At 46.0% G+C, this 15,591-nt stretch overlaps 1 protein-coding gene and 1 long non-coding RNA gene across 4 annotated transcripts; one reads left to right on the forward strand and one right to left on the reverse strand.

The window, feature by feature from the left end:
* LOC118543279 (uncharacterized) lies at nt 1-2,731 on the reverse strand. The gene is made up of 2 exons (XR_004920988.2): nt 2,623-2,731; nt 1-794 (listed from the first exon to the last, which is right to left on the reverse strand). It is a non-coding gene; the product is annotated as an uncharacterized LOC118543279 (long non-coding RNA).
* Nucleotides 497-14,495, forward strand: SIGLECL1 (SIGLEC family like 1). Of its 3 annotated transcripts, none has more exons than XM_036104158.2 (7): nt 497-563; nt 1,102-1,208; nt 9,551-9,677; nt 10,915-11,196; nt 11,318-11,423; nt 12,501-12,657; nt 13,674-14,495. In XM_036104158.2, the coding sequence occupies exons 3-7, from the start codon at nt 9,653-9,655 to the stop codon at nt 13,686-13,688; spliced, it is 585 nt and encodes a 194-aa protein (XP_035960051.1). In that variant the 5' UTR covers nt 497-563; nt 1,102-1,208; nt 9,551-9,652; the 3' UTR covers nt 13,689-14,495. The 3 variants fall into 3 exon arrangements, with proteins under 3 accessions (XP_035960051.1, XP_035960049.1, XP_077919518.1); XM_036104156.2 differs by having other exon boundaries at nt 501-563; nt 1,041-1,208; XM_078063392.1 differs by lacking the exons at nt 497-563; nt 1,102-1,208 and adding an exon at nt 2,841-3,314.
* Nucleotides 14,496-15,591: the final 1,096 nt, after the last annotated feature.

Raw genomic sequence — 15,591 nt, forward strand, 5'->3', positions numbered from 1 at the left:
TTCAATGGTTAAGAAAAGTGTTTAATGAGTAGAACGAGGAACTGAGCCATCAGAGTGAAGAAAGTGGAGTGGTCTTCGTGAGCAACATCAAGAAAAGCCTCTCTAGAAAGAAGACGGGAACCCACATTCTCACGGCACTGCCCGCCGCTACTGGTTGGTTCAAGTCCTGCTTGCCGGGCTGCAGCTGCCTCATTGATTGGCCGCAGCGTAAGGGCGCGTGCAGCCTCTGATTGGCTGAGGAATAGGTGTGTAGTCGCTGATTGCCTGCAGTATAGGCCTGTCCGGACGCTGATTGGCTGTAGTATAGGCCCATGCAACCGCTGATTGGCTGCAGGGTAGACACGCCCATGCAAGGCCCGAGGGCAGGACCAAGGGAGACTCCCTCCGCTCCACAGCCTTCCGCGAGCCGCAGATGAAAGGCGGCTGGCCTCGCGAGCCAGTCCGGGCCGGTTGGCTTTCCTGGCAACGGTTGAGTGCGCGATTTGTGTTGGAACTGCCCAAACTGGGCTTCCAGGAAAGCGGGGCTTCTCTGTCAGTCAGGCGGTCCCATGCTCGACAGTGAGGTTTGTGGGGGCGGGTGGGGGGGGCGTGGGAGAGAGACACGGTTAGGCTCAGAGCGGCCCCTCGAGCCTCGCTGTGGGACGGAGACCTCTGGATCCGTCAGCCGCCGAGGCCCCTTGAGAGCCGCGCTGGCTCTTCAGCCCCTCGTTCACCAGGAGCCTGACTGCGTCCACCTGCCATCAGGTGGCTCACCTGGTCAGCCTCAAGGGCAGCCAGGCGGATCACCAGGTGGTCTGTGGATTAATGATCGGATTAGTGCGGCTAGGAGTCAACAGGTAGTCCCCCTGCAAACCAGTTAATGAGGTAGTCAGATAATCCACCCCCTTGGTAGCCTGCCCTGTCAGTCAGTCAATTATGCTCCCTCTGAATCAGTCTCTTAATCAGTTAATCCCCCTGGAAGGCGCTCGGTCGTCGGTCCCACGGTTGTCCCAAGTGTAAGCCAGTTAATCAGCTTCACTGTTAGTCTTTGGTTTTCCTAGAAAATCAGCTTTCCAGTCAGCCTAAGTAGGTCAGTCGTCCAAAAGTGAGTCTTTTCCACAGCAAGTCCGGAAAGCCCTTTATACCCCTTGGGCTCTGCCAAGGAAACACACAGTCGGGAGTGTGCTGAGGACAAAGAATATTCTGGAGCCCTTGGAACAGAGCCAAAGGTAAGTGGAGAGAAGTGATGGGCAAAGGGAATGTACGGGGTGGGGGGAGAAGAGAGGGTGCCTGAGGAGTCATGCCATGTCTAAAGCCTGGCAGAGAAGAGCCAGAAGAAACCAGAATTTTAGAGCTGGACGGATCACTCATCTCAAATCATAAACCCCACTCGTGTTACAGATGAGGGAATCAAAGGAAAAGCAGAGAGGAGAAAACACTTGACCAAGGTTATTCAGTGATTTACTTGCAAAGCCTGGGACAGGACCCAGACAGGGCTCATTCCAACATCTAAGACGGGGCTTTAAATCAGAGAAGGGGGGGACTGGGCTGTGCAAAAAGGGAGCAGATGTGGCTTTCCTGCCTCTGGGTTTCTGCTCAGATGTCACTTCCTCAAAGAGGACTTTTCTGACCACCCTACCTAGACTGTTTCCCCACTGTCCCCCGTCCCATAACCCTCTATCCTATTATCCTGCATTATTTTTCTTCTGTAGGACTTAATGGCTATCAAATTATCTTGATTGCCAACTGGTTTATTGTCTGCCATCCACACTAGAATGAGGACAGGGATTGTCTCATTCTTGGTTACCGCCTTATCCCTAGGACGGTGCCGGGCATAAAGCTCAAAATGCTGGTTGCTGGAGGGAAAGAGTGAGAGTGCTGTCACTAGGTATTGTGCTTCTTGAGACTCATTAGAGGAAGCAGACTGTGTTTGAAGTAGAGAGCCTCCACAGAGTGGCAGGAGGTGAGGGCAGAGAGGCAACGGGAGAGGGCTTTGCGCAGCACTTTGACTTTTACTCTGAGTGAGATGAGAGCCACTGGAGAGTTTTGAGCAGAGAGGGGGCAGGATCTTGCTGAGACGTTGATAGGTTCCCTCTGGCTGCCACTGTGGGGAATAGAATGGACAGGGACTAAAGGTGAGCAGGTGACTGTAGCAATCTGGGTGAGAGGGGATGGTGGTGTGGGCCAGGGTGGCCACAGTGGAGGTGACTGATAAGTGGTGAGATTTTGAATATATTTTAAAAACAGTGCCAGGATGCCTGGGTGGCTCAGTCGGTTAAGCGTCTGCCTTTGGCTCAGGTCATGATCTCGGGGTCCTGGGATTGAGCTCCACATTGGGCTTCCTGCTCAGCAGGACCTCTGCTTCTCCTCTCCCTCTGCCCTTCCCCTGCCCCGCTCGTGCTCTCTCGCTCTCTCTCAAATAAATAAATAAAATCTTTAAAAAAAAAGAAAGTTGGTGTGGAGAAGGAGGAACTTGAATTTTAAATCTGTCTCCAACTATACTTGCTCAGTGCATTAAGAAAATTCCTTATTTCTCCAAGCTTCAGTTTCCTCCCCCATAAGGAGGAAATCATAAGACTTAATTCCTCAGGGTTTCTGGAAATAAATGAAGACTACCCAAATGAGAACGAACAAATTACTTACTCAGAGCTTGCTGTAACAAGAGAGTCAGCCACCATCCCTTGCATTCGGCCAATGACTCAAAGGCAGGCAGCACAGTGGGAAAAAGAAGTTTCAGATAGGGTCGGATTAGAGATTGTGATCATGGGGAAGCTAAAGTTTAGCCAATTAGAAGTGGGGGCATCTTATGTGATTGGATTGGGAGCAGATTTGACTTTCTGTGATTGGTTCTGAGCTGGAAGCAGGGGCAAAAAATAGGGAACCTGGTGCTCATTGACCAAGTTCTGACCATTCGGGGCCAGTTGCTGCAGAGATTGTGGTTTGGCTTCCTGGACTCGTTGCTGCAAAGTGACTCGTTTGCGCGAAGTGCAAAATCAGAGTCATATATGCCAGATAGTTGAGGCTCGAGGGTCATATATGGTATGGCCATTGTGTGTATATTCAGTGTCTCAGGTTCTTGGGAGGATAAACGGGATGATGTACATGTGAAATTGGTGGGTATTAGTAGCTAAATAGATTAGTTTAAAATATTTTAAAATTTCATTATGGCCTACTTATGCAATCCTGTCTTTGTTTTCATTTACTGAGTCATCTTTATGAAAAGAATTGGTTGTAATACATGAATGCATACTTATGTGTCAAGCAATGCCAAAGTGTACAGAATAAAAACTGACAGCCCTACTTCATCTTTTCTCTAATCACTACTCTACCCATAGGTAAGTACTGCTACCAGCATACTATGTATCTTTCCAGATCTTTGTTTTATTTATGTTTATGTATTCATGTATTATATATGAACATATAACTTATATATGAGCATATATATTTACATATAATACACATACGTAAAACTTTCATATAAATGACAATGATCAAATTTTCATTTACGTATTATGAAATATTTCAGACAAATAGAAAGGTGTAAAATGGTATTACAAGAGCATGTATCTGCTACCCAACTTAAAATTTAAAACACTGCCTCTTTATCCTTTCCCCAAATATGTTTCCCACTCAAACCTGGAAATAACTGCTACCTTGGATTTGGCATTTATCACTCTGTGTAGTAAGGTATTTAACCTAGCCTGAAGAAAGGTCTGGCCTTTGCCCTTGGCTTCTGGAAGATAATCTCTAAATCCCTAGAATGTCATTCCTGACAGGAGCGTCTTTGTTTGCCTGGGGGGCATCACACTGAATAGTCTGAAAGTGTGATTAGGAGCAGGGGCTGGCCACACCAGATCATGTAACAATATGATTTAGAATGGGGTCTTTGGATCATGTGGTATCAGCTCACCAAGAAGGAGCTGGAGATGGAGGGGCACCTGCGTGGCTCAGTCGGTTAAGTGGCTGTCTTCAGCTCAGGTCATGATTTCAGGGTCCTGGGATTGTGCCCCATGTCAGCTCTGCTTCTCTCTCCCTCTCCCTCTGCCCCCCCCCCGCCCCCCGCTTGTGCTTTCTCTCTTTCTCTCAAATAAATAAAATCTTTTTTGTTTTTTAAAGAAGGAGCTGGAGGTGGAGACTTAAGGTCAGCCATGGGGGCAGTCAATCATGCCCATATGATTAAGGTCCAATAAAAACTCTGGGCACCAGGCTCAGGCGAGCTTCTCCGGTTGTCATATTCCATGCATATTGTCACACATCATTACCAGGAAATATTAGTTATACTGCCCATGATTCCACAGGGAGAGGGCAGCTGGAAACTCTCTGGTTGGAAATTTCCTGGACTCTGCCCTATATGCTTCTTCCCTGGGCAGATTTTAATCTGTATCCTTTAGTTGCAATAAACAATAATCGTGAGTATAACAGCTTGAGTAGTCTTGAGGACCTTAAAACTCACAATTGGTGTTAGAAGTGAGGGTAGTTTTAGAGACCTTTGAAATCTGCAGTTGGTGTCAGAAGTGAGGGCATCTTTTTGGACTGTTCACTAACTTTGCAGTTGGCATCAGAAATTAGATTTGTGAAAACCTGGCTCAGTGAAACATAAATTTTGGGAAGAGCAAGGATATGAAGTCAGGGGAAGATGAAGCTTTCATGTCCCCAAAGTCACTTATGGGCATGAAAATGCAACTGTTCTACAATGAGTCACAGGAGGTTAATGTTACCAATTTTTTTTTTTTTTAAATTATGGATCCAACTCTGGAAGAGTTGACTCACTGGATGCGTAAAGAAATTCAAAATCTCAAGAAACAAGCTAAATATACAATCCTTTGGTTATTTTTATCTGTAATAGCTAAAATGAAAGTAAAGAAAAGGGCTGGGGTGGATCCTGACACTGGGCCAAGCTTGGGTTCTGTCCCGTCTGAGCTATGGCTACTAGCCACAGGGCTGCTACTAAAGGGAAAAGCCATGTTGAAACAATAGGTAGCAAGGAAAATTAGAGTGATTCACAGGAGAATGAAGAAGGATGAAGGGGAGGGGTCCCTGTGTGGCTCAGTCGGTTAAGCATCCAACTCTTAATTTTGGCTCAGGTCATGATCTCAGAGTCGTGGGATCAAACTCCATGTTGGGCTCCACACTCAGCTTGTCCCTCCCCCTCTGGTCCTCCCCCCACTCATGCAATCTCTCTCTTAAATAAATAAATAAATAAATATCTTTTTAAAAAACAGGAAAGATGAAGGGAAGTGTCAAAGGGACTCATCCCAATGGAGAGGGAAATCTTTAAACAGTTCTTAAGAAATAGAGTGGACATTGATGGGATCAAAACAAAGGTCTTAGTGCAGAGCTCTTGGAGTTTGGGTGGACCAGGGGGAACCCCAGCTGGTCCCTCAACTTTGAAGGATCCTAATCAAGTCTGTTCTAGTTACCCTAGGTTAGAGGAATTTCAAAAGCCAGAACGCAAATGTGACAATGGGACCCTAACTTCAGATTGCCTGAGATGATGATTCCATTATCTAATCAAGATAAAAATTGGTAGGTTTCCTTGGCTCCATGCCCAGCTGGAGACTCAAAGCCATAGGCACATTAGTGATAAAGTGGTCTGGAGAAGAGATATATCTGGGATTCCTTAAGCTGGGAGGCCCATGCATTGTGAGTCCTAGTGAGAACTGTAGTTAGATTGGGAAGATATGAGAATACAAGGATTGAGGGGGTTAAAGTGAGGGTTTAGATGAAAAATGGAACACTTAAACAGATTTTATGTAAAGCGATTGTGTCTCCTCCTTTATCTAAATATAAGTAGATACTGTGTCTGACTGGGGAACGTTTCCCTTACCTAGTATCATGAAACAGGAGGCGTGTAAATTCTCCCTTCAACCACTATTGATTGGACATGCTAAATGGGAACCAATAAACTTGCCCAAGCCCCACAGGTTATTAATTTGAAAAATACAGGATATCTGGTGGAAAAAAAAAAAAACATGTCAGAGCCTAGTGTTTGATTGGTTTATTTGGATTTTGGATGACACATATTTTACATTTGGGAATATGGCTAGCCCCTAACCATAAAATTACTAGAACGAAGTCTTGGAGTCCTTATGCAGACTGCAGTTTATGACAAAAGCCAGTGAGCACCACCCAGTGGCGACCACTGGGATTTTTTTTTAATCAGAAAATTTCCATTTGAGAGAAAACGAGTTGGCTACTGGGCTTTGATTGAAACTGCCCATAGGACTAAAGGAAGTAAAATAATCCTGAAACCTGAAATACTCATGATTATCTTTGGCAATGTTGGATAAACATGCTAATTAGTAAGGCCATGCCCAGAAGAGCTCAGTAATAAAATGGAAATGGTTTGTAGAGGAACATGCTACCAAGGGAATATGAGGAGGTACTCAATGTATTCAGGAGCAGGTGGTCTTTCTTCCCCTCTTTTAACACCTGAGGAGCTGCCAGATCCTATTGCCACTTGGGTGGTAGCAATGAATAGCTCTCAAATCACCAACAAAGAGCTGTTTGGTTTATGGAAGGCTGTTGCAAGATGAATGGTTTCCTTTGAGTGGGAAATATTAGCAATGGTATGCTAATATTTAATAACCAGATCTTCAAAGGGAAAAATAAGTCCTGAATTGTAGCATTGCCAACTTCCGCTGTGTAGACACTCACCATAGACAGTTTCAAGCTACCAACTCATGTTGTTATGAGTTAGGAAGAGATCCAGTAACATACCATTATGTAGTATTTCCATCATACAGATACAATAGATGTAATACAATAGATGTAAATAACCTCAAGAACACAGATAACAGTGAGATGTACTAGAAAAATTAGGAAGTAATCAGTTTCAAGAAATTATTACCTTTGGGTTTTTTTTAAAGATTTTATTTTATTTGAGAGCGAGCGAGCAAGAGAGAGAAAGAGAGCATGAGCAGGGGGGAGGGGGAGAGGGAGAGGGAGAAGCATACTCCCCCCTGATCAGGGAGGCTGATGCGGGACTCGATCCCAGGACCCTGGGATCATGACCTGAGCCGAAGGCAGACGCTTAACTGACTGAGCCACCCAGGTGCCCCTAATTATTACCTTATTTTTTAATATAATGTGCTTATGAGTTATATCATTTAAATTATAATAATGACTGTGTTTGATAACCAGCTTGCAATATTCTTAAAAATTTAATGATCAGTTTTTTTTTTTTTTAAGTTGGTTTATGCAGGCTCCAGCACACTGATGAATATTATTTAGAAACCAAGATATAGGTGCTAGGCATGTTTATCACTACGGATGTGTCATTGCTCCTAGGCTCTTTCAATGAACAGAATATGGAAATAGAATTTGTTTTTTTAAACCAAGTGTTTGTACCAATATTGCCAATTAAAATTAAACTTTAACTTCTTCTCTTAAATTATTGTATTTTATATTGTTTCTCTTTTTCCTTACTGTGAAAATCTTTAAAACATAAATAGTTTCAGAATTACAATATCAATACTGGTAGCTTTCTTTCTCTCCCTTAAGACCGTATAGCTAGAGCCCTGCGTTCAAAGGTTACATGAAATAGATATTCTTCCAGAATCGTTCTGTTATCATTGTTTTCATTTGTTTACTAGATCTTGCTTGTGTTCAATTTTAGGGTTTTGCTTTCTTTTTCCCTTCTAGGTTTAAGTGACCTTTCTGAACAGTAAAATATCAATATGGTTGGGAAGGTTTTTTTCTTTGACCAGAACCATGTCACCTGACTACCAGGACACACATGTAAGGGAACTTGGGAACATTAATATTTATTATCTTCAGTCTCTGTAGTGGAGGCAACAGGGACAATGGTGCTGGGAAACCCGTTGGGTCAGAAGCCAGCAGTGTCTGCCACAAGGTATTATAGACTGGGGAAACATCCCCTCATCCTGCCTTGTCCAGGAATTGATGAAGAGATGAGGGAAAGGATTCGTCTGTGGTCCTCCAGTGAATCAGTGACATAGCTTACATAATCAGTGCTCAGATCCTGGGCTCATGCTCTTAAATCAATGCTTTGCCAAAAAAAGTGGGTGGGGGAGGATAGTTTCATGAAAAGTGAGATTGACATTTGAACATTTTATCAGTGACTATCAAAGGTCATTTTCTAAGGTCTTCTGAGGTCACAAAGGTCTGTTTGATGTAGGGCCTTCCCTTAAAGAGCCCAGTCTCAGGTAGATTCTCTTCTAAGATATTTCGTTAGTTTCCCAACTAAAGTGACCCAACCAGATAAGAGTGTGTCTTCCTCATGTAAGGAGATGCGCAGAGGTAGGCTGCACGGAGCTGGTGTAGCAGTTCCACAAGGCCATCAGGGACCAGGCTCCTCACACTGTTCTGCAAGAATGTCCTTCAGGAGTGGCATTCATCCTCACGGTTACCTCATGGTTGCCAAATGGCTGCTCCACCTCCAGTGTCTTATCCGTATTTTAGGGAGGAAGGGGGAGGAAGGAACAAGGAAGAAGGAAATGAGAATATCAGGAAAGGAAAACTTTCCCAGGAATCCCCAGCTCACTTCCACTAAAACAACATCACGTGCCCCACGTTAACTACAAAGGAGTCTAGACAAAGCGGTGCTTTGCCTTAGAACATTGCACCCCCAAGCAAAGCTGGATTTGTTAGGAACGAAGAGCAGGGTAAGTAGTTGGTGTCTGGCTGCACAAAAACAAACAGCTCTAGTAGAAGGAAAAAACTGATTCTTTCCTCAAAAAACAACAAATGAAACAAGCTGGTAATTCTGGAAGGGGAGAGATTTACTCACTTCTGACTGGGTAGGGAGATCAGGAAAGGCTGCATGCAGGTCGTGGCACTGAACCCAGCTCTGAAATTGAAGTAGGACGTGAATGTGGATGGAGCTGAGGTGCAAGAGGAAGAGCTGTGAATGGGAGAAATCCCTGAATGACGGGAGAAGGATGATTAGGGTGAAATTGGAGAAGGCAGCATTTTCCCTTTGGCCTGGAAAATGTTAGGAAAGGCACAGGGAGACAGAAAGCAAGGGTGAGGTAAAATTGTAGAGAACCTCATTTGCAAAGCAAAGAAGTTTGGGACTTTTCCTATCAGCAGTAGGAATTCCTGTCCATTTTCATTTTCCCAAAGGATCTGTTAAGGCTGTCCCATCCTCTCCATCCCTCACGACCCACACACTAACTCAAGCATGTCATTCTTTCCCAACCACCGCTCCAGGCTCCTCCCTGGCCACCTGGCCTGAGTCGCTCCAGTCTGAGCCATTTCTCCTGTGTCCCCAGTGGGTTATTCCAAACACCCAGACTGGCCCTGTCCCTCTGAGGTACACAGCCCTTCCATGAATCCCTGTTAGCTTTGAGACAGAACCCAAAGACTTTGTAATTGAGCTTTTCCCAAGTGGGCTGGGACTGGGAGGGAAAGACCAGAGGAGAGAGGACACATGGAATTGAGGCCTCACAGAGATCGTAGGAGTGCTGCTTGTCCCTAGATGCTCTTGAACGTCTCATCCCACATAATTCCTGCTTCTGAGGGTGAACAGTCCTCTAGGATGACCAGAGACAGAAGCCCCTGGCTTGCTAAGAATACTTTCTGCTCTCCCATCCCCACATCCTTTCAGTTACTCGTCATCTCATCTTCTGAACCACACGGCTCTGATGTGAGAGCCAGTTGCGGCGAAGGCCCTGGCCCCTCCTCTTCCTGAGGACCACTGCTGCTGTAGATGGCAGGACCACTGCCACAGCTGGGTGAGTGGGACGAAAGACGGTGCTGGGGGTGCCTGAGGCTCCAGGACTGGGGCGGACTGGGCTGCAAGGGTATGAGAAGAGAGGACATAAGGGTGTAGAGTACTAAATAACCAACATGGACTAAACATCTGTGTGCCGGGTCCTGGCAGGGCTGGGAGTGGCTGAGGTGAATAGCAGATTGGGCCAGGGAGTGGAGTTGGGTGTAAGGGTGGGCACTCAGACAAGGTGGTTGAAGGTATGAGAGCATTAGGAGCTGGAAGGCCCAGGGTTCGTCAGGTTTCCCATATCTGTCAGCCACTGTCCACAGGCATGCTTTCCCAGATGGTAAAAATAAATAATCCAGAGGACAGCAGTGGGGGAGAATCCCTGCAAATTCCTCATCCCCCCCAAGTGACCCAGATGAAAAGTCAAAATCAAGGGTTACTGTTTAAGAGAAAATTAACCCCTTTCTTCCAGTAACCTCAAACAACTCCAGTGAAAAAGTAGGAAACACTAAGAACTGATTCCTCATTGGAGACCTTGTAGAGTGTGACTACTCCTTATTAAATGACAAAAGTCACCAAGTGGACAATATATCCTACCTATTCTATGTAGAGTGAGGCAGTCGTGAATGTTCTTACCCAGAAAATGCCAAAGCAATCTCTGCTTAGGATGAATACTCAATCAAAGGCCACCTGGGACTGGGAAGAAAGAAGTCTAGAAAGGTGTTCTGTTTACTGAATGGGTAACACTTTACCATATATTCAGCTAGGAACACTCTCAACCTTAGGGCATTCATTCTTACATTCATGATAATAGGATACAAGTTCAATGAATACCCCTATTTTCCAAACTGGGAAAGAACAAAGAAAGGGGAAGTGACTTAGCCAACGGCATCCAGGCAGTCACAGACAAAGGAGAAATTGATCACAGGTGGAGCTAGGAAGGAGCAGAGCCTGAGAGATGGGAGGAAGAGGAAAGTAGGAGCTGAGATGAGGAAGTCTAGCCTGGGGCTGGCGGGGGGTCAGGTAAGGGGTCAGAAGCCATGTAGATCCTCAGAAAGCTCCCTTGCCATTAGGTCCAGTGTGAGGAGAGAGGATGAAGGGAAACTGGTCTGAGAAGCCCAGCTCCTCTGGGCTTCCAGAAGGTCTTTCCGAAGCTCCTTGGGAATCACGAATAAGGAAAATGCTGGGTCCTGGAGGAAGTGGAGACAGGAAGTCAGGATGCCTTGCTGACTGCTGACCCTCCCTCCCCACAGCACCCGCCAGGCTGCTCTATTCCTCTTGTTCCTTGGAGAAGACTCTGCAGTGCAGCTGTTCCTTCCATGGGATCCCCACACCCTCTGTGCAGTGGTGGATGGGAGGTACTCCTGTAGGTGTGAACAACACAGATGGCAGCCTCCAGGTGACTTCCACCATAATTGCCCCCTGGGCCAACAGCACCATCAGCCTGACAGAGCAGCCAAGAATGAGCACGAGGCTTCTCTGTAAGGGGAAGAACAAAAATGGAACCCACGCTTTGAGCATCCTGCTGCTACCAAGTGAGGGTAGAGGGGGCCCAGTGACTGGGTGAGGAAGAGTGGGATGGGGAGGGAGCAGAGCTTTGGCTCAGATTTCAAGACCTCAGAGGAGAAGTCTTTCTCACAGGCTATCTTTTTCCAGGAGAGAGGTCTTCGCCGGGCAAGACTTTCATTAACGGGCTGATCCAGGGCCTTGTGTATGGAGCCATTGCAACTGCCCTGCTATTCCTCTGCTTTGCCCCACTCATGTGAGTACCAGGGATAAAATTCTACCTGGCAGGCCCTGCAAGGCTGGCATGGAAAGGGAAAGACAGGGCCCTTGCCCCCAAGGAGCTTAGGGTCTGGCAAGGGAAGAAGGCACCAAACATGGTCACCACAGTCCAGGGCCATCAGCACTATGCTGAGCCACTAAGAGGTTCAAAGGACAGAGGTTTTCAGCAAATTGCATAAAGGAGGAAGTGGCAGCCCTGGAGAAGCCAGCGGAGTCCCTGGGGGGTGCTGTCTGAAGCGGGCTGTCATTTGTTTGGTGGAAAGTAGTATATGCGTACCCCAGAGACACATTTGAGGAATTGCCAGTGTCTTTGTGCAATGTCAGGTGCATAGAGAGTGAGAGGAAATGGCTAAAGATGGAGTTGAAAAGGCTTCTTGGTGTTAGTTCATAGAGACTCTTGAAAGTTGGCTAAATGTGTTGGCTAGAAGCCCAGAATGAGAAGGGCAGAGTTGCCAGAGGTCAGGCCAGAGAGTTTGGCAGAGGGGCCTCTGGCCAGTCTGAGCATCTCGGACTCGATCCTCAGTTGGGAGCCATGGAACAGTGCTAAAGTGGGAAGGAAAGCTCCTAGGGCAAGGTGTCTGTACACAGACCAAAGAGCAAGAGCCCAAGGCCTGACACCAGGCAGGAAGTTGGTGCCACCGACTACACAGCGAAGAGCCAGGTTTGAGCCAGGCAAGTGATGAGGGGCAGTCAGAGAGATGGGACCTGGGACTGATTGACTGTAAGGGGTGAGAAGAAAGAGGCACAAGGCAGCAGGGCAAACTGGGGAGCTATCTTTAAGGTGTATAATCAGCTGGACTTAAAGACCAATAACAACCCTTTACAGTTTGCAAAGCCCTTTCAGAGCTGACCTCATCTGAGCCCCACAGCCTGATAAGCAAGGTCTCCCCATTTTACAGAGGATGAAACCAATTCCCAGAGAGGCTGTGTGGCTTGCCTTCAACAACACAGCAAGCCAATGGTGTCACTGAAGCTCTAAACCAGAACTTCTGGTCGAGGCTAGAGCCCACTGAGGGGCAGAGAGCCAGAACTGATCGGGGGGTCATTTCCTTAGAATGAAATATATCAGAGTGAAGCTGTCAAAGAAAGTTGCAGTGGTCAAAGCAACAAACAACCCTAAAGTCAGAGCAAGCCAAGAAGCCAAGATGCCTCTGAAGCCTCAAGAGCCAGGAAAATCCACAATCAGCCCATCTTCAGAGAAGCAGATATTGGTGGGTATCCATTGTGCCTGGAATCTAGTCTATCAGAATAATGGCAGTAAGACTCACAAGGAGTGACACATACAGTGTTTAAAGGAATTATTATCCTCAATCTTATAGGGCATCTAGAATGCCAGAATATGCTGGCAGATTATCTTATAGATGATAAAGGGAAGAAGGATGAAAATTAAGAGAAATAAAGACTAATTAGAATCAGCAATGTACACACACACACACACACCCCTTCACACTGAATCCACATTGAGAAGGGGGTCAAAAGAGCCCCTAACAGTGGTTGTGGCAACAGAGTAGAAACCAAACCAAACTCTGAGTGTCTGGCAGGTTGTGGTCAACACGGTCTGTAGATGCCACAGGCCCATGTTAGCCTGAAGTGCTTGGAGACCAGCCCAAAGCCAAGGTACTCCTTCATTTACCTTGAACCCCATATCCTCAGCAGGGCTTGGAAGAGACAGGCCTCGCTGTTATTTACCATTTATAATTCTCTAGGACCAGAAATGCCCTGCTGCCCTCCTTGCCCTCTGCACTAGGAGCTGGTTTATACACTTTGTGGGTAAATCATGCATCTGTTAAATTCCACCAAAATGTCCTACAGTATCTCTTAACCTCCATGCTGGTGTCTCAGAAATGGGTGAGACCCAGGCCTTGCCCTCAGAGAGCAATCAGGCTGGTGGAAAGGCAGCCTTACAGTAACAGGGCCAAGATGGGGGTTATGGTTGCCCAGAGGAAGGAGGGACTGACCCTACCTGGGGAAGTCAAGCAGAACTTCCCAGAGGAGTCGGGAACACTGGGTGGACTCCTGGTGCTGGGAATGCACACGGAGGACCAGCAGGAGAAGACAGAGTTGCAGACTCCAATCATGAGATTCTGAGAAAAGGTAAAGCCAGTGTCTGCTCCACATTACTGTAATTCTGTGCTCAAAGAGAGAGACAGGATTCTTTCTTTTTAAGATTTGGATACTTCACTTCTAGACCTGTTCAACATCCTTCTTTCTTTGCCCTGCTCTGTAGCATCCCTTACCCTAAACTTCCAGAAAAAAGCAAAATAAACTGGAACTGATGAAGCCTGTGAAGACTACATGCCTACCTGGAGTCCCCACTGTCCATGGAATTACCACAGTCTACAGAATACTCAGCAACCCCCAGAAACCCTGGAGTCTATGACAAACCCAAAGCCCCTGGAGTTTCCTCATCTCACAAGGACCCCTCAAGCCCCACCTGTCCCTCACACTGATTCTCCATTGAATAGGGTTACTCTGGAACCTGGTCTTAGAACGTTTGAAAGCAAACTCTATGATCTGCTGTTCGGGTTAACTAGAAGAAATATGCCTTGGCCTGGGATGGTGTCAAAGGAAGGGAAAATAAATATGAGACCATGGTCCACCAAAAAGTAGCTTTGGAGCCCCTACTGTATGCCCAGAACCTGGAATATACATACAAGAACACCAGGCTTTAGAGCCATCTTATATGGATTGAATACAAACTTCAGTGCTTAGTGGCTATATGTCTTTGGATAAGACCTTTCACCACTGCCCTGAGGCATACATGGGTGGAGAGTAAGTGAAAAGTGGTGTCCAGAGGTGGAGGTGGAGAAAAGACACAAAGTGTGTCCAAGAGCCCAGAGGGGGTCTATGCACTGGAGCTCAGGATGAACAGTGAGCTCCTGAGGTCCCTGAATGCCAAGATAAGGCATTGGAGCTTTATCTGGTAGGATGTTAATCTTGACTCCCTTAGAATGTAAGTTCCACAGGAACAGGGATCTTGTCTGTCTTGTTTTCTGCCTGTACCACCAGCACCTAGAATGGTTCCTAAAATATAACAGACTCTCAAAAATGTTTGTTGAATAATTGAGTGAGTGAGTGAATGAATGAATGAATGAACGGATTATAAGCCATTGCAAGGTTTGAAGCAAAGAAATAGTGGCCAGATTTGCAATGATGTGGATGGAACTAGAGGGTATTATGCTAAGCTAAATAAGTTAGTCAGAGAAAGACAAATACCATATGATTTCACTCATATGTGGAATTTAAGAAACAAAACAGATGGACATAGGGGAAGGGAAGGAAAAATAAAGTAAAATGAAAATTGAGAGGGAGGCAAATCATAAGAGACACTGAACTCTAGGAAACAAACAGGGTTGCTGGAGGGGAGGTCAGTGGGGGGAAGGGTAATTGGGTAATGGGTATTAAGGAGGGCACTTGATGTAATGAGTACTGGGGTTATATGCAACTGATGAATCACTAAATTCTACCACTGAAACTAAAAAAAAAAAAAAAAGAGTGGCCAGATACATAGTGAAAGATCATTCTAGGAGTAGTTATTGAAGATGTACTTAGAAGACTGGACGCAAAGAGCCCACTTAGGATGTTATTGCAATACTTCTTGGCCAGGCTGAAAGGCAGGCATACAAGGAATGAGAACAGGAATCTGGCATGAGAATGGACCATAGCTGTGTACTGTTCCCCTCAGAATGGATGATACTCCCTTCTGGAGCCAGATGCTGGTAATTTTTAGAGGTTGCAAAAAGTGTCATCTCTTCCCTGGGGCATTATTTGTGTGTAAATCCAGTGGTTCTCCATCCAGCACAATGTGATGGTCATCGTGTACTCAAGAGCAGATGCTTATATAAGCCCTCACATGTATAGGCACCCTTTTGGCATGCAGTTCACACATTCCACAGAAATAGGAGCATCCACCAGATAATGAGGTGAACAAGCCAGACGCTGGCCCTGCCTCCATGAAGCTCGTGGTCTTCATGGTACACAATGAAGAAATAAAGGCAAAATTGCAGCTTAAAATGTTGACAAGTGCTAGGAAGAAAAAGGACCTAACACTATGAGAAAGTATAAGGGACCAGGGGAGGAACCTAGTTTGGATTAGAGAATCAGAGAAGGCCTCTCTGAGGAAGTGACATTTGTGCTGAGACCGA

The sequence above is a fragment of the Halichoerus grypus genome, chromosome 15 (genome assembly GCF_964656455.1).
Source record: "Halichoerus grypus chromosome 15, mHalGry1.hap1.1, whole genome shotgun sequence".
In the NCBI taxonomy this organism is placed as follows: Eukaryota; Metazoa; Chordata; class Mammalia; order Carnivora; family Phocidae; genus Halichoerus; species Halichoerus grypus.

Excerpts from the sequence above, each read along its gene's own strand:
- SIGLECL1 (XM_036104158.2), top strand. The coding sequence starts at position 9,653 with ATGGCAGGACCACTGCCACAGCTGG. Across the intron at positions 9,678-10,914 it reads AGGACCACTGCCACAGCTGG|CACCCGCCAGGCTGCTCTAT; the intron begins GTGAGTGGGACG and ends CCCTCCCCACAG. Across the intron at positions 11,424-12,500 it reads CTCTGCTTTGCCCCACTCAT|AATGAAATATATCAGAGTGA; the intron begins GTGAGTACCAGG and ends TCATTTCCTTAG.